The sequence below is a fragment of the Taudactylus pleione genome, unplaced genomic scaffold, assembly GCF_031769625.1.
Source record: "Taudactylus pleione unplaced genomic scaffold, aTauple2 ptg000295l, whole genome shotgun sequence".
Classification (NCBI taxonomy): domain Eukaryota; kingdom Metazoa; phylum Chordata; class Amphibia; order Anura; family Myobatrachidae; genus Taudactylus; species Taudactylus pleione.
This window is the reverse complement of record NW_028284697.1, coordinates 434,075-453,804: the sequence shown is the minus strand read 5'-3', so window position 1 is coordinate 453,804 and position 19,730 is coordinate 434,075. Positions and strand designations below refer to the sequence as shown.

The 19,730-nt window shown below is 46.1% G+C and overlaps 1 protein-coding gene across 14 annotated transcripts in view; it reads right to left on the bottom strand.

Moving 5' to 3' along the window:
• Nucleotides 1-13,516: 13,516 nt before the first annotated feature.
• Nucleotides 13,517-19,730, bottom strand: part of STK33 (serine/threonine kinase 33) — a 111,396-nt gene continuing 105,182 nt past the window's right edge. For 13 of the 14 annotated variants that reach the window (XM_088482781.1, XM_088482785.1, XM_088482793.1 and 10 more), the window contains 3 exons: nt 18,148-18,387; nt 16,546-16,629; nt 13,517-14,479 (listed from right to left, as the gene is read on the bottom strand). In XM_088482781.1, coding sequence (XP_088338907.1) covers nt 14,294-14,479; nt 16,546-16,629; nt 18,148-18,387 — 510 coding nt within the window. In that variant the 3' untranslated portion in view covers nt 13,517-14,293. The remainder of the gene's footprint in view (nt 14,480-16,545; nt 16,630-18,147; nt 18,388-19,730) is intronic. The other variant, XM_088482782.1, reaches the window with a different exon arrangement.

Below are 19,730 nucleotides of genomic sequence, written 5' to 3'. Positions count from 1 at the left end.
CTACTTCCATTCTGCACCAACCTCTGCATCCATTCTACACCAACCTCTGCATCCATTCTACACCAACCTCTGCATCCATTCTACACCAACCTCTGCATCCATTCTCCACCAACCTCTGCATCTATTATACACCAACCTCTGCATCCATTCTACACCAACCTCTGCATCCATTCTACACCAACCTCTGCATCCATTCTACACCAACCTCTGCATCTATTATACACCAACCTCTGAATCCATTCTACACCAACCTCTGCATCCATTCTACACCTACCTCTGCATCTATTCTACACCAACCTCTGCATCCAATATACACCTACCTCTGCATCCATGCTTCACCTACCTCTGCATCCACTATACACCAACCTCTGCAAGCGCATCCATTATATACCTACCTCTGCATCCATTATACACCAACCTCTGCAAGCGCATCCATTATACACCAACCTCTGCATCCATTATACACCAACCTCTGCATCCAATCTACACCAACCTCTGCACCCATTCTACACCTACCTCGTCATCCATTCTACACCTACCTCTGCACCCATTCTATACCTACCTCTGCACCCATTCTATACCTACCTCTGCATCCATTCTACACCAACCTCTGAATACATTATACACCTACTTCTGCATCCATTATACGTCTACCTCTGCATCTATTCTACACCTACCTCTGCATCCATTCTACTCCAACCTCTGCATCCATAATACATCTACCTCTGCAAGCGCATCCATTATACACCAACCTCTGCATCCATTATACACCTACCACTGCAAGCCCATCCATTATACACCGTCTCTGCAAGCGCATCCATTATACACCAACCTCTGCATCCATTACATACCTACCTCTGCATCCATTCTACACCTACCTCTGCAAGCGCATCCATTATACACCAACCTCTGCATCCATTATACACCTACCACTGCAAGCCCATCCATTATACACCGTCTCTGCAAGCGCATCCATTATACACCAACCTCTGCATCCATTACATACCTACCTCTGCATCCATTATACACCTACCTCTGCAAGCGCATTCATTATACACCGTCTCTGCAAGCGTATCCATTATACACCAACCTCTGCAAGTGCATCCATTATACACCTACCTCTGCATCCATTCTACACCAACCTCTGAATACATTATACACCTACCTCTGCATCCATTCTACACCTACCTCTGCATCCATTATACATTTACCTCTGCAAGCGCATCCATTATACACCTACCTCTGCAAGCGCATCCATTATAGACCTACCTCTGCAAGCGCAAGTATTCTACATCAACCTCTGCAAGCGCATCTATTCTACACCAACCTCTGCAAGCGCATCTATTCTACACCAACCTCTGCGAGCGCATCCATTCTACACCAACCTCTGCAAGCGCATCCATTCTACACCTACCTCTGCATCCTTTATACCCCTACCTCTCCAAGCACATCCATTATACACCTACCTCTGCAAGCGCATCCATTCTACAGAGATTGGTGTAGAATGGATGCGCTTGCAGAGGGAGGTGTATAATGGATGCGCTTCCAGAGGGAGGTGTAGAATGGATACACTTGCAGAGGAATGGATGCGCTTGTAGAGGTAGGTGTATAATGGATGCGCTTACAGAGCATGGTGAAGAATGGATGCGCACACCTACCTCTACAAGCGCATCCATTCTACACCTACCTCTGCAAACGCATCCATTATACACCTACGTGCATCCATTCTACACCTACCTCTGCAAGCGCATCCATTATACACCTCCCTCTGCAAGCGCATCCATTATACACCTCCCTCTGCAAGCGCATCCATTCTACACCAATCTCTGCAAGCGCATCCATTCTACACCTACCTCTGCAAGCACATCCATTCTACACCTACCTCTGCAAGCGCATCCATTCTACACCTACCTCTGCAAGCGCATCTATTCTACACCAACGTCTGCAAGCGCATCTATTCTACACCAACCTCTGCAAGCGCATCCATTCTACACCTACCTCTGCAAGCGCATCCATTCTACACCTACCTCTGCAAGCGCATCCGTTATACACGTACCTCTGCAAGCGCATCCGTTATACACGTACCTCTGCAAGCGCATCCGTTATACACGTACCTCTGCAAGTGCATCCATTCTACACCAACGTCTGCAAGCGCATCTATTCTACACCAACGTCTGCAAGCGCATCTATCCTACACCAACCTCTGCAAGTGCATCCACTGTACACCTACCTCTGCAAGCGCATCCATTCTACACCTACCTCTGCATCCATTATATACCTACCTCTGCATCCATTATACATCTACCTCTGCAAGCGCATCCATTATATACCTACCTCTGCATCCATTATACACCTACCTCTGCATCCATTATACACCTACCTCTGCATCCATTCAACCCCTACATCTGCATCCATTATACATCTACCTCTGCATCCATTATACATCTACCTCTGCATCCATTCTACACCTACCTCTGCATCCATTCAACCCCTACATCTGCATCCATTATACACCAACCTCTGCATCCATTCAACCCCTACATCTGCATCCATTATACATCTACCTCTGCATCCATTATACATCTACCTCTGCATCCATTATACATCTACCTCTGCATCCATTATACATCTACCTCTGCACCCAATATACACCTACCTCTGCACCCATTCTACACCAACATCTGAATCCATTCTACACAAACTCTGCATCCATTCTACACCTACCTCTGCATCAATTCTACACCTATCTCTGCATCCATTCTACACCAACCTCTGCATCCATTCTACACCTATCTCTGCATCCATTCTACACCTACCTCTGCATCCATTATACACCTACCTCTGCATCCATTATACATCTACCTCTGCATCCATTCTACACCAACCTCTGAATCCATTATACACCTACCACTGCAAGCGCATCCATTATACACCAACCTCTGCATCCATTATACACCAACCTCTGCAAGTGCATCCATTATACACCTACCTCTGCATCCATTATACACTTACATCTGCATCCATTCTACACCAACCTCTGCATCCATTCTACACCTACCTCTGCATCCATTCTACACCTACCACTGCATCCATTATACATCTACCACTGCATCCATTATACATCTACCACTGCATCCATTATACATCTACCTCTGCATCCATTCTACACCTACCTCTGCATCCATTCTACACCAACCTCTGCATCCATTGTACACCTACCTCTGCATCCATTCTACACCAACCTCTGCATCCATTGTACACCTACCTCTGCATCCATAATACATCTACCTCTGCATCCATAATACATCTACCTCTGCATACATTATACACCTACCTCTGCATCCAATATACACCTACCTCTGCATCCAATATACACCTACCTCTGCATCCATGCTTCACCTACCTCTGCATCCACTATACACCAACCTCTGCATCCATTCTACACCTACCTCTGCATCCATTATACACCTACCTCTGCATCCATTATACACCTACCACTGCAAGCGCATCCATTATACACCGTCTCTGCAAGCACATCTATTATACACCAACCTCTGCAAATGCATTCATTATACACCTACCTCTGCATCCATTTTACACCTACCACTGCAAGCGCATCCATTATACACCGTCTCTGCAAGCGCATCCATTATACACCAACCTCTGCATCCATTATACACCAACCTCTGCATCCATTCAACACCAACCTCTGAATCCATTCTACACCTACATCCATTCTACACCAACCTCTACTTCCATTCTGCACCAACCTCTGCATCCATTCTACACCAACCTCTGCATCCATTCTACACCAACCTCTGCATCCATTCTACACCTACCTCTGCATCCATTCTACACCTACCTCTGCATCCATTCTACACCTACCTCTGCATCCATTCTACACCAACCTCTGCATCCATTCTACACCAACCTCTGCATCCATTCTACACCAACCTCTGCATCCATTCTACACCAACCTCTGCATCCATTCTACACCAACCTCTGCATCCATTCTACACCAACCTCTGCATCCATTCTACACCAACCTCTGCATCCATTCTACACCAACCTCTGCATCCATTCTACACCAACCTCTGCATCCATTCTACACCAACCTCTGCATCCATTCTACACCAACCTCTGCATCCATTCTACACCAACCTCTGCATCCATTCTACACCAACCTCTGCATCCATTCTACACCAACCTCTGCATCCATTCTACACCTACCTCTGCGTCTATTATACACCAACCTCTGCATCTATTATACACCAACCTCTGAATCCATTATACACCAACCTCTGCATCCATTCTACACCTACCTCTGCATCTATTCTACACCTACCTCTGCATCCAATATACACCTACCTCTGCATCCATGCTTCACCTACCTCTGCATCCACTATACACCAACCTCTGCAAGCGCATCCATTATATACCTACTTCTGCATCCATTATACACCAACCTCTGCAAGCGCATCCATTATACAGCAACCTCTGCAAGCGCATCCATTATACACCAACCTCTGCATCCATTATACACCAACCTCTGCAAGTGCATCCATTATACACCAACCTCTGCATCCATTCTACACCAACCTCTGCATCCATTATACACCAACCTCTGCAAGTGCATCCATTATACACCAACCTTTGCATCCATTCTACACCAACCTCTGCACCCATTCTACACCAACCTCGTCATCCATTCTACACCAACCTCGTCATCCATTCTACACCAACCTCTGCACCCAATATACACCTACCTCTGCATCCATTCTACACCAACCTCTGAATACATTATACACCTACTTCTGCATCCATTATACGTCTACCTCTGCATCCATTCTACACCTACCTCTGCATCCATTCTACATCTACCTCTGCATCCATTCTACTCCAACCTCTGCATCCATAATACATCTACCTCTGCATCCATGCTTCACCTACCTCTGCATCCACTATACACCAACCTCTGCAAGCGCATCCATTATACACCAACCTCTGCATCCATTATACACCAACCTCTGCATCCATTATACACCTACCACTGCAAGCGCATCCATTATACACCAACCTCTGCATCCATTACATACCAACCTCTGCATCCATTATACACCTACCTCTGCATCCATTCTACACCAATCTCTGCATCCATTATACACCTACCACTGCAAGCGCATCTATTATATACCGTCTCTGCAAGCGCATCCATTCTACACCAACCTCTGCATCCATTCTACACCTACCTCTGCACCCATTCTACACCAACCTCTGCACCCAATATACACCTACCTCTGCACCCATTTTACACCTACCTCTGCACCCATTCTACACCAACCTCTGCACCCAATATACACCTACCTCTGCACCCATTTTACACCTACCTCTGCACCCATTCTACACCAACCTCTGCACCCAATATACACCTACCTCTGCATCCATTCTACACCAACCTCTGAATACATTATACACCTACTTCTGCATCCATTATACGTCTACCTCTGCATCCATTCTACACCTACCTCTGCATCCATTCTACACCAACCACGGCATCCATTCTACACCAACCTCTGCATCCATTATACACCAACCTCTGCATCCATAATACACCAACCTCTGCATCCATAATACACCAACCTCAGCATCCATAATACACCAACCTCAGCATCCATAATACACCAACCTCTGCATCCATGCTTCACCTACCTCTGCATCCACTATACACTTACATCTGCATCCATTCAACCCTTACATCTGCATCCATTATACATCTACCTCTGCATCCATTATACATCTACCTCTGCATCCATTATACATCTACATCTGCATCCATTCAACCCTTACATCTGCATCCATTATACATCTACCTCCGCATCCATTCAACCCCTACATCTGCATCCATTATACATCTACCTCTGCATCCATTCTACACCAACCACTGCATCGATTATACACCAACCACTGCATCGATTATACACCAACCACTGCATCGATTATACACCAACCACTGCATCCATTCTACACCAACCTCTGCATCCATTATACACCTACCTCTGCATCCATTCTACACCAACCTCTGCACCCATTCTACACCTACCTCTGAATCCATTATACACCTACCACTGCAAGCGCATCCATTATACACCGTCTCTGCAAGCGCATCCATTATACATCTACCTCTGCATCCATTATACACCAACCTCTGCAAGTGCATCCATTATACACTTACATCTGCATCCATTCTACACCAACATCTGCATCCATTCTACACCTACCACTGCATCCATTATACATCTACCACTGCATCCATTATACATCTACCACTGCATCCATTATACATCTACCTCTGCATCCATTCTACATCTACCTCTGCATCCATTCTACATCTACCTCTGCATCCATTCTACAGCAACCTCTGCATCCAGTCCACACCAACCTCTGCATCCAGTCCACACCAACCTCTGCATCCAGTCCACACCAACCTCTGCATCCAGTCCACACCAACCTCTGCATCCAGTCCACACCAACCTCTGCATACATTATACACCTACCTCTGCATCCAATATACACCTACCTCTGCATCCAATATACACCTACCTCTGCATCCATTCTACACCTACCTCTGCATCCATTATACACCTACCTCTGCATCCAATATACACCTACCTCTGCATCCATGCTTCACCAACCTCTGCATCCACTATACACCAACCTCTGCAAGCGCATCCATTATACACCTACCTCTGCATCCATTATACACCGACCTCTGCATCTATTATACACCAACCTCTGCATCTATTATACACCTACCTCTGCATCCATTCTACACCTACCTCTGCATCCATTATACACCTACCTCTGCATCCAATATACACCTACCTCTGCATCCATGCTTCACCAACCTCTGCATCCATTGTACACCAACCTCTGCAAGCGCATCCATTATACACCAACCTCTGCAAGCGCATCCATTATACACCTACCTCTGCATCCATTATACACCGACCTCTGCATCTATTATACACCAACCTCTGCATCTATTATACACCAACCTCTGCATCTATTATACACCAACCTCTGCATCTATTATACACCAACCTCTGCATCTATTATACACCAACCTCTGCATCTATTATACACCAACCTCTGCATCTATTATACACCAACCTCTGCATCCATTCTACACCTACCTCTGCAAGCGCATCCATTATACACCTACCTCTGCAAGCGCTTCCATTATACACCTACCTCTGCAAGCGCATCCATTCTACACCAACCTCTGCAAGCGCATCCATTCTACACCAACGTCTGCAAGCGCATCTATTCTACACCAACCTCTGCATCCATTATACACCTACCTCTGCATCCATTATACATCTACCTCTGCATCCATTCTACACCAACCTCTGCATCCATTCTACATCTCCCTCTGCATCCATTATACACCAACCTCTGCATCCTTTCTACACCAACTTCTGCATCCATTATACACCAACCTCTGCATCCATTCTACACCAACCTCTGCAAGTGCATCCATTATACACCGTCTCTGCAAGCGCATCCATTATAGACCTACCTCTGCAAGCGCAAGTATTCTACATCAACCTCTGCAAGCGCATCTATTCTACACCAACCTCTGCAAGCGCATCTATTCTACACCAACCTCTGCGAGCGCATCCATTCTACACCAACCTCTGCAAGCGCATCCATTCTACACCTACCTCTGCATCCTTTATACCCCTACCTCTCCAAGCACATCCATTATACACCTACCTCTGCAAGCGCATCCATTCTACAGAGATTGGTGTAGAATGGATGCGCTTGCAGAGGGAGGTGTATAATGGATTCGCTTCCAGAGGGAGGTGTAGAATGGATACACTTGCAGAGGAATGGATGCGCTTGTAGAGGTAGGTGTATAATGGATGCGCTTACAAAGCATGGTGTAGAATGGATGCGCACACCTACCTCTACAAGCGCATCCATTCTACACCTACCTCTGCAAACGCATCCATTATACACCTACCTCTGCATTCATTATACACCTACGTGCATCCATTCTACACCTACCTCTGCAAGCGCATCCATTCTACACCTACCTCTGCAAGCGCATCCATTATACACCTCCCTCTGCAAGCGCATCCATTATACACCTCCCTCTGCAAGCGCATCCATTCTACACCAATCTCTGCAAGCGCATCCATTCTACACCTACCTCTGCAAGCGCATCCATTCTACACCTACCTCTGCAAGCACATCCATTCTACACCTACCTCTGCAAGCGCATCCATTCTACACCTACCTCTGCAAGCGCATCTATTCTACACCAACGTCTGCAAGCGCATCTATTCTACACCAACCTCTGCAAGCGCATCCATTCTACACCTACCTCTGCAAGCGCATCCATTCTACACCTACCTCTGCAAGCGCATCTATCCTACACCAACCTCTGCAAGTGCATCCATTATACATCTACCTCTGCAAGCGCATCCATTATATACCTACCTCTGCATCCATTATACACCTACCTCTGCATCCATTATACACCTAACTATGCAAGCGCATCCATTCTACACCTACCTCTGCATCCATTATACAACTACCTCTGCAAGCGCATCCATTCTACACCTACCTCTGCATCCATTATACACCTACCTATGCAAGCGCATCCATTATACACCAACGTCTGCAAGCGCATCCATTCTACACCAACCTCTGCATCCATTATACACCTACCTATGCAAGCGCATCTATTCTACACCAACGTCTGCAAGCGCATCTATTCTACACCAACCTCTGCAAGCGCATCCATTCTACACCAACCTCTGCAAGCGCATCCATTATACACGTACCTCTGCAAGCGCATCCGTTATACACGTACCTCTGCAAGCGCATCCGTTATACACGTACCTCTGCAAGCGCATCCATTCTACACCAACGTCTGCAAGCGCATCTATTCTACACCAACGTCTGCAAGCGCATCTATCCTACACCAACCTCTGCAAGTGCATCCATTGTACACCTACCTCTGCATCCATTATATACCTACCTCTGCATCCATTATACATCTACCTCTGCAAGCGCATCCATTATATACCTACCTCTGCATCCATTATACACCTACCTCTGCATCCATTATACACCTAACTATGCAAGCGCATCCATTCTACACCTACCTCTGCATCCATTATACACCTACCTCTGCATCCATTATACACCTAACTATGCAAGCGCATCCATTCTACACCTACCTCTGCATCCATTATACAACTTCCTCTGCAAGCACATCCATTCTACACCTACCTCTGCAAGCGCATCCATTCTACACCTACCTCTGCAAGCGCATCTATTCTACACCAACGTCTGCAAGCGCATCTATTCTACACCAACCTCTGCAAGCGCATCCATTCTACACCTACCTCTGCAAGCGCATCCATTCTACACCTACCTCTGCAAGCGCATCCGTTATACACGTACCTCTGCAAGCGCATCCGTTATACACGTACCTCTGCAAGCGCATCCATTCTACACCAACGTCTGCAAGCGCATCTATCCTACACCAACCTCTGCAAGTGCATCCATTGTACACCTACCTCTGCATCCATTATATACCTACCTCTGCATCCATTATACATCTACCTCTGCAAGCGCATCCATTATATACCTACCTCTGCATCCATTATACACCTACCTCTGCATCCATTATACACCTAACTATGCAAGCGCATCCATTGTACACCTACCTCTGCAAGCACATCCATTCTACACCTACCTCTGCAAGCGCATCCATTCTACACCTACCTCTGCAAGCGCATCTATTCTACACCAACGTCTGCAAGCGCATCTATTCTACACCAACCTCTGCAAGCGCATCTATTCTACACCAACCTCTGCAAGCGCATCCATTCTACACCTACCTCTGCATCCTTTATACCCCTACCTCTCCAAGCACATCCATTATACACCTACCTCTGCAAGCGCATCCATTCTACAGAGATTGGTGTAGAATGGATGCGCTTGCAGAGGGAGGTGTATAATGGATGCGCTTCCAGAGGGAGGTGTAGAATGGATGCGCACACCTACCTCTACAAGCGCATCCATTCTACACCTACCTCTGCAAACGCATCCATTATACACCTACCTCTGCAAGCACATCCATTATACACCTCCCTCTGCAAGCGCATCCATTATACACCTCCCTCTGCAAGCGCATCCATTCTACACCAATCTCTGCAAGCGCATCCATTCTACACCTACCTCTGCAAGCGCATCCGTTATACACGTACCTCTGCAAGCGCATCCGTTATACACGTACCTCTGCAAGCGCATCCATTCTACACCAACGTCTGCAAGCGCATCTATCCTACACCAACCTCTGCAAGCGCATCCATTATATACCTACCTCTGCATCCATTATACACCTACCTCTGCAAGCACATCCATTCTACACCTACCTCTGCATCCATTATACACCTACCTCTGCATCCATTATACAACTACCTCTGCAAGCGCATCCATTCTACACCTACCTCTGCATCCATTATACACCTACCTCTGCATCCATTATACACCTACCTATGCAAGCGCATCCATTATACACCGTCTGCAAGCGCATCCATTCTACACCTACCTCTGCATCCATTATACACCTACCTCTGCATCCATTATACACCTACCTATGCAAGCGCATCCATTATACACCAACGTCTGCAAGCGCATCCATTCTACACCAACCTCTGCATCCATTCTACACCAACCTCTGCATCCATTCTACACCTACCTCTGCAAGCGCATCCATTATACACGTACCTCTGCAAGCACATCCGTTATACACGTACCTCTGCAAGCGCATCCGTTATACACGTACCTCTGCAAGCGCATCCGTTATACACCAACGTCTGCAAGCGCATCTATTCTACACCAACGTCTGCAAGCGCATCTATCCTACACCAACCTCTGCAAGTGCATCCATTGTACACCTACCTCTGCATCCATTATATACCTACCTCTGCATCCATTATACATCTACCTCTGCAAGCGCATCCATTCTACACCTACCTCTGCATCCATTATACACCTACCTATGCAAGCGCATCCATTATACACCAACGTCTGCAAGCGCATCCATTCTACACCAACCTCTGCATCCATTATACACCTACCTATGCAAGCGCATCTATTCTACACCAACCTCTGCAAGCGCATCCATTCTACACCTACCTCTGCAAGCGCATCCATTATACACGTACCTCTGCAAGCGCATCCGTTATACACGTACCTCTGCAAGCGCATCCGTTATACACGTACCTCTGCAAGCGCATCCGTTATACACGTACCTCTGCAAGCGCATCCATTCTACACCAACGTCTGCAAGCGCATCTATTCTACACCAACGTCTGCAAGCGCATCTATCCTACACCAACCTCTGCAAGTGCATCCATTGTACACCTACCTCTGCATCCATTATATACCTACCTCTGCATCCATTATACATCTACCTCTGCAAGCGCATCCATTCTACACCTACCTCTGCATCCATTATACAACTTCCTCTACAAGTGCATCCATTCTACACCAACGTCTGCAAGCGCATCCGTTATACACGTACCTCTGCAAGCGCATCCATTCTACACCAACGTCTGCAAGCGCATCCGTTATACACGTACCTCTGCAAGCGCATCCATTCTACACCAACGTCTGCAAGCGCATCTATCCTACACCAACCTCTGCAAGTGCATCCATTGTACACCTACCTCTGCATCCATTGTACACCTACCTCTGCAAGCGCATCCATTCTACACCAACGTCTGCAAGCGCATCTATCCTACACCAACCTCTGCAAGTGCATCCATTATATACCTACCTCTGCATCCATTGTACACCTACCTCTGCATCCATTATATACCTACCTCTGCATCCATTATACAACTACCTCTGCAAGCGCATCTATTCTACACCAACGTCTGCAAGCGCATCTATTCTACACCAACCTCTGCAAGCGCATCCATTCTACACCTACCTCTGCAAGCGCATCCATTATACACCAACCTCTGCAAGCGCATCCATTCTACACCTACCTCTGCAAGCGCATCCATTGTACACCTACCTCTGCATCCATTATATACCTACCTCTGCATCCATTATACAACTACCTCTGCAAGCGCATCTATTCTACACCAACGTCTGCAAGCGCATCTATTCTACACCAACCTCTGCAAGCGCATCCATTCTACACCTACCTCTGCAAGCGCATCCATTATACACCAACCTCTGCAAGCGCATCCATTCTACACCTACCTCTGCAAGCGCATCCGTTATACATCAACCTCTGCATCTATTCTACACCTACCTCTGCAAGTGCATCCATTATATACCTACCTCGGCAAGTGCATACATTAATTATATACCTACCTCTGTATTTAAGACTTCTTGGAGACCACTACATTCCAAAGATGCATCCATATTAAATCCATAAATCCATATAAAACCTGTGTTTTCCTGGGAGACTGGCATGCAGACTCTCCCACACATGCATGCATCCATATTAAATCTGTGTCTTCCAGGGAGAATGGCAAGCAGAACCTCTCACACATGCATCTATATTAAACCTGTGTCTCCCAGGAAGACTGGCATGCGGAACTACCCACAGACCCATCCACAAAATGCTGTTTTGTTTATATTCATATTAATCTCGTCAGTACAGTACCACCTTTATTACGGTGTACTCATGGATATGGTCAACGGAAACTCTTTACCTAGTGTATAAATCAGTAATTAAAACAAAAATCCAAACCGCTTCTTACACAGAACATGCACTAATCCCCTGACAGGTCAGCACATGCTCTTACCTGTGCCCCTCATGCAAAAGTACCATACCAGGCTCTGGTCCCCTGGAGGACAGTGACCGGGAAAGGTAACGTATATTGTACATATGAATGGACTGGCCCTAGGTGAACGGACATCAGCGAGCACCTTCAGCTGCCAGCAAACCCAGGTAAGTGACCCTGTATGTACAGTATAACCAGATGGCTCACCCGGCTTTATTACACATGTATCCTCGTGTGTGTGAAGTATTATAGTAGCTTATTCTCAGTGCACCGAGAAATGCGCTTCTCAGCTGTAGTGCGGCCAGGAGGTGTAAGATGCTTCATCATAACATATTAGAACGAAGCTCAGAGATCCCCACCACCCAAATTCCAGTGGTCTTATTGTTATATAGAAACAGCTGCACAACACGGGTGGTCTCTCAATGCTGCCCTACTGTGTATGCAGCAAGGATTGGTCGTCACCATCCCGCCTATCCCAGAGCTGTAACCCGCTCTGCACGGTTCACGTGGCAGGATCAAACACTGCGCCACGGCTGTGCTGTGCTTGGTAAATGTACGTGTTTGTATATATGGATGTGTAAGTGCTTTGGGGCCAGGCAAACACATTACAGTAACGTCGCAGATCAATGCTATTATTACACAGAACTCCGGGCAGAGGACACAACTGCAGGTCACTAAATAGTTGCAAGAAAATCTCAAGTCTTTAATGGGAAAAGAAAATCTGAAGCGGTAACATGTTAAAATAAAACTAATTGTTACAAGTAACGAGTCAGAGGTCCAGCATATGCCGCTATTAATTACACGCCCAGCGGTTAATAATCAGATTTCACTTAACACCATTTTAGCAGCACAACGTAGGATCAGACCGCACTATTCATAGCAGACCAGCGTCTGACGGCAAGCTCTGCAGTCCCAGTCCTTTATCGGGATTGGTTTCCCAAGGTAGTTAATGACGTTTGGTGAATTCCCATTTTTGCACATGAAAATGTATCTAAAAATAGACAAAAGGTCTGTGATGGGAATATAAAAATGAATTGGTGGAGATAAAAAGGGTAACGCAGAGATTAGGCTGCTGCGTTATCTCCTACCACGTTCTAGGGAATGAACATACTGTATAAATACATCATTTAGGCACAGTAATTAGGTATAACAGGAAATAGGATGTGTGCCAGTCATATTGAGCCGATGGTCCATTTTAGGACCCTAACAAGGATCTGGCATATGGGGTCTTCTCTCCATCCCATGAAGACCACTGGAAGCGCCAATTCTCCGTAACATGCTCTGCCAGGCTGGAGGTGTAAAAGGGTCCACAGAAGGAAACCTTAACGGCTTCTCTAAGGGGTCAAACAATTCGGTCGGTTACAGCGATAACACTTGGCTGAGGAGACTGAACGCTATCTCCTGTGTACGACTTCCCTGCGGATTAGTTCTCATCACTTTGGCACCACGACAAAGTTCCACAGCTCCTAAAATGTCTTTTTGAACCGGGGAGTGGTGGCTGCTCCGTGCGACAGCCTCTGTCCCAGGCCGTGGCTTGCGGTCACGCAGAATCTGCTGGACTCGCCCTTCCCCGTGGTGTGTTTTGTGGAATATTCTTTACTGTCCGCGGCCTGCCGGGGCTTTTGCTGCGGAGAGCTTTTTCTTTCCACTGGCTACACTTAGAAGAGACAGAATGTATTTCATTAAAGCAATAATAAAGATGTACAAGATACTGTTTAGGGTTCATTTAATGGTAGCTGAGGGTAAACAGGGGGTCAGACTTAGAATAAGACCCCAAGTTACAAAGCGAGACTCTATGCCCCCAGCACTCCGCACATACTGCCGGGATGTAGTTTGGAAGCCGATGGTCTAAATCCCGACCGCCGGCTTCCAGACGTTCTAATCCCGGCGTGGTACTAATGACAGGCGTCTAAATCTAGACGCCTGGCATTAATCAGATGCCGGAAGACCGACGCCTGGTATCCAGATCGAAGTGATGCCGGGCGCGGACCGGTGGGGGGGAGGGTTAGGTTTAGGGGTCCCGGGGGGGACAGGGTTAGGCACCCCCCCTGGGAGGTTAGGGTTAGGCTAGGGGAAGGAGGAGTTAGGGTTAGGCACCTCCCCGGGGGACTTAGGTTTAGGCGGCAAGGAAGGGGGGGGGGTTAGGTTTAGGCACTTGGGGGGGAGGTTAGGGTTAGGGGGGAATTAAGTTAGCCATACTTACCTTAGGGACGATCGGGATTTTCACCCTTGCCAGGCTGCCGCGGTCGAGATTTGAACCGCCGGACGCATTCTACACCCAAACTGCCCACATACCAGGGACGTAACTACTGTAGGTATTTGAAGACCCCATAGCAAAAGTTTGTAAGGGTCCCCATGTACCACCCAATGAGCTCTGGGCCCCATAGCAGTTGCACCCCTTACACCTATGGTAGTTACGCCCATGCCACATATATTGTAACAAGGCACAATTATTCCTTTATTATTCCATCGTTTAGCTGCCTCCTCATTCTGCTTTCCTGCCGGCTGATTCCTAATTTATGCTGATGAGGGGGAGGAGGAAGAATCGGCAAAGATGAGCGGCGTAAGATAACAGGTGACTGATGCTATTTCTGGTTTAAGAAGCAGACTGAAAATTATTTGGAGATTATGGCGTAAATTTACTAAAATGGGAGTTCTATTAAGAAGTGATGTTGCCCATAGCAACCAATCAGATTCCAGGTATTTCCTTCTAGAAGGTGCTAGACAAATGAGAAGTAGAATCTGATTGGTTGCTACAGACAACATCACTTCTCAAATAGAACTCCCATCTTAGTAAATTTACCACTATGTAACAGATTAAGGGGTGATTTACAATCCTCAGCAATGTACCTCTGACACTGTATAGAAGATTTCTTACCGTAATAAGCAGTAATGTGCTCAGCAGGAAATGTGGTTGCATACCATCTTGACCTCTAAGTTAGGCAAATACATATTGGACACTTTACAAAGCATTATGGGCCTGATTCAGGTTAGCATGTAAACCCGACAATGGTTCCCGATGGTGGGTGAATTGCGCATGTGCAGAACGAGTCCTGCAATCACAATCGCAGTGCCCGTTTGGGAAGGGGGTGGCGCCAGCCTGCGTTCATGAAAATGGGGCGTGATGCATCTGTTATTCTGGGGGTTCCGAGGCCAGGCTCTGCGTCATAAGACGCCGATTTCCTGGCCCGGCAACCTGGAACAAGTAACATGTTAGGGAGACAAAAATAGAGGAGCTGAAATAAGTGCGTCACATACGCATGTGTCCTTTTTGCGCCATATGACACAAGACGCAAGGCACGGGTAACATTTCCCGGATTTAATTGTTTTTCTTAAATGTAGCATAATATTCACACCGCCGATGCTTACAGTGTACTAGGCACTAGGATTAGTGTTTTTATCGCAGTGGGAGTGGTAAAAACACAGATTATGCACAACGATACGTGGCGTGTAGCAGGTGAGCATACGATGCAGCACCAGTACCCAGGGAACCTGGCATAGTAACTCTGTCACATTAGCGACGTGACTAAGATGCATATTTTGTGATAAAGTCTGTGGCGAACAGCATGGCGCGGTTTAGTCGCAAAGGCCCCAAGTGCACCAAACAGAGATATTTGGAGAGATTTGAGGATAGGTGTAGGAGGTTAAGCTGTTCAGTAACCTACAGGCGACAATATCACCGAAAGATCTAGGTCAACACTACACCGGAGGTACTTACCGCGCTGCAAATCTTAAGATTCGTATTCGAATTCCTCTTCACAACGAATCCGTTTGAGAGCGAGAGACTCTTTTTCTTACCAACCTAAGAACATAAAACTGTATGTTAGAATGCACCAGACCAGGAATAGGTTAAAGTCTTAGGTAACCAGTCCATTTTCTTCGCAATATATTTAGCATAACATAAATTGATGAGACCGGTCAGGATCTTTGCTCCACGCTGGTCTCTCACAGCACTACAAATACATCTCACTTACGGTCATATGTGGAGACCCAGTTGAAATAACTAATACTAAACATATAATTGCCCAGTCTGTGGCCTTGAGTTTCACTGAAACCCCTATTAGGTAGTTCTAATAGACCTAGAAACATGAAAATTGGGGAAATATTCCTTCCATGACTTAGGTGCCCACTAAGAAGAGATTTTTCTAAATTTGATTCCTTAGGGGCCAAAAATGTTTCCTCCTCCTGTGCATTGTCCTGACTGAATATGAACTGTGCTGCAGCCACGATGAGTCAGTCAAACACAAACGGTCATCCCAAGTGCTGCCAAACATAATTTGAATAGTGAGGGAAGGAAATGTGTTACTACAAGAGCGAGAGAGGGGAATGTGTTACTACAGGAGTGAGGGAGGGGAATGTGTTACTACAGGGGCGAGGGAGGGAAATGTGTTACTACAGGGGTGAGGGAGGCATTGTATTCCTACACAGGTGATAGCGGGCAATGTCGAATGTGTTACAACACGGGTGAGGGAGGGAAATGTGTTACTACAGGGGCGAGGGAGGGGAATGTGTTACTACAGGGGCGAGGGAGGGGAATGTGAGCAGGGGGTAATGTGTTACTACAGGAGTGAGAGAGGCAATGTATTTCTACACAGGTGAGATAGGGCAATGACGAATGTGTTACAACACGGGTGAGGGAGGGAAATGTGTTACTACAGAGGTGAGGGAGTGGAATGTGTTAGTATACAGGTGAGGGAGGGTAATGTCTTACTATAGCAGTGATGCATTACTATAGAGAGGTAAAAGAGCAATGTGTTATTGGAGTGGTGGGATGGAAATGGAAACGGTAAATATCTAAGGTCTACCCATGTGAAATCGGGTTGATCAGCTAGTATTATATAATATATTTGACAATTAGAGGATCAAAAAACAGATTCTGTTAATCTACTGGAATTCTGACGCACAGCTGGCAGCGCCCTTCTATAATTAGTAAAGTCATGTTATTATCCCTTCATGTTACATGGGAACTGTGTACACTCAGCAATTACTGGCAGCAGCATCTACCCCAACTAACGAGTTTCTGCGCCCCCAGAAAATTATTTGTCAGAGCACGACATTTACAGCCCAGTAAAAAGGACTTCTAAGATGTCTTTTGTATATGCAGTTCATTTAAAAGAAATATTAAAATTGCTTTACAAATAGTAAAATAAAGTTTATGGAACAATAAACATTAGTCACTAAATGGAATCTCATCTGGACTGTAATAGTCCAGTGTCTTTTAATGTTATAGGGAAGGATTGTACTTCCGCTGTGAATCTCAGATACATTATTAACTACAGAATATACTTTGTAGAGGATTAATTATTCTACAGGGCAGGACCTGCGTCTTCTCTACCGGTTTTGTCGGCGTAGACGGTTTGCTGCTGCAACTGTCGGTCTCGGAGGTCCCGTTACTGCTGTCTAGACTTGTCCGATCCTCTGCGGTGTCTAACGTTGCGGTCTGCTCCCCGGAAAGGCCATTCACCTCCTCCTCTACGTGTTCCTCATTGTCCAGGCTGTTTTTCCAGGTCTTCATCATCTCCAGCACATTGGACGGCCTCTGCACAGTATTGGTTTTCCCCTAGGATGTTAGAAGACGTTACACTGAAATAGGGCTAATTACTGTATAGATACAATGGGAGACCCATGAAATTGGCTCTCCCTGAAAAAATTGGCAGAAGATTTTTGCCGAAAACACTGTAAAAGATATGAACAACTTAATGCAAAAAAGCCCAAGTTAGTTAGGAAAAAATCCCACTAAATGGGAGAAATGTGCACCTGGAAATTTGCCCTTATGTTGTGATGTACATAAGGGCAAATGCAATTTATCTTTTGTGGCTAATATATTGGCTGCACTTGCATGTAGCACATACATGTTGGTAAAAGGATCCCTTGTGTTGGTGCTCAATTTGGATCCCAAAGATTATCATTATATTGAGTTTAACACTTATGAAGAAGGTGCCAGGTGCCCTGAAACGCGTTGAGCAGATTGCTGATGTGACGGGTCTTGTAGACCTCAACAGTTATTGTTACGGGAGACTCCAAAGTAAATATCTCTGCTCCGCAGATATCCGTAACCTTCCTTAAAGCCAGTGCACCCTTTTCATCAAACCTGCTGCTACAAAAGATACTGTTGCCCCAAGCCGACAAGCTACCTGGCGATCATCGAGAGCTGGTCCCCACATTGCTGGAGCCTGTGACTGCTATTAAGGCAGACTTCTCCAACTAGCTTGCACCAGAGGTCTGCAACCCCAAAGAGCCTGTGGCTGCAGAGTGGGCTGTCGGTTCCGTCTAGCTCGCCCCTTATCCCTGCAGTCCCTGAGAGATCCATCTGAGCTACAGGATACATGTTCCTGGATGCACTGCATGAGCCGGCAGTTCATCACATCGGAGCTGGTGAGCGCCAGACATCGATACAGCGAACCACATCCAGAGCCATCGACATGCTCTATCGCTAACAAGAGAACATAACTGCCAGCGTGATATCGACAAGCTCTGGGAAGTCTTGTTCATTACGCAGCAGCATCTACATACTGCTGCAATGTAGAGCCTATGCGGGTGGACATGTATGATGCTTGCAGCACAGTAAGATCACATTCTCACTATTTCATAGATGCAATGACTTCATATTGTAACGTTAGAGGTACTTCATCATTTACCCCAGCGATTGAGACAAAGGAATAATCCAGACTCTTTATTACATCAGTATACCTATATTAATATGTGGATGTGCGTTTAACTTATTATTGACTATTCATTTATAGATCATATTTTATAATATTGTTCAATATAAATGTTTAAAAAAATAAAATAAAATCTTACAGGAGACTTGGAAGCATGAGACGCTCTCTAGCTAGTACCTCCGGAGCACCTCGTTCACCACAGTAATACATCTGCCCATATGTAATGAGCTGGAGCACCCTC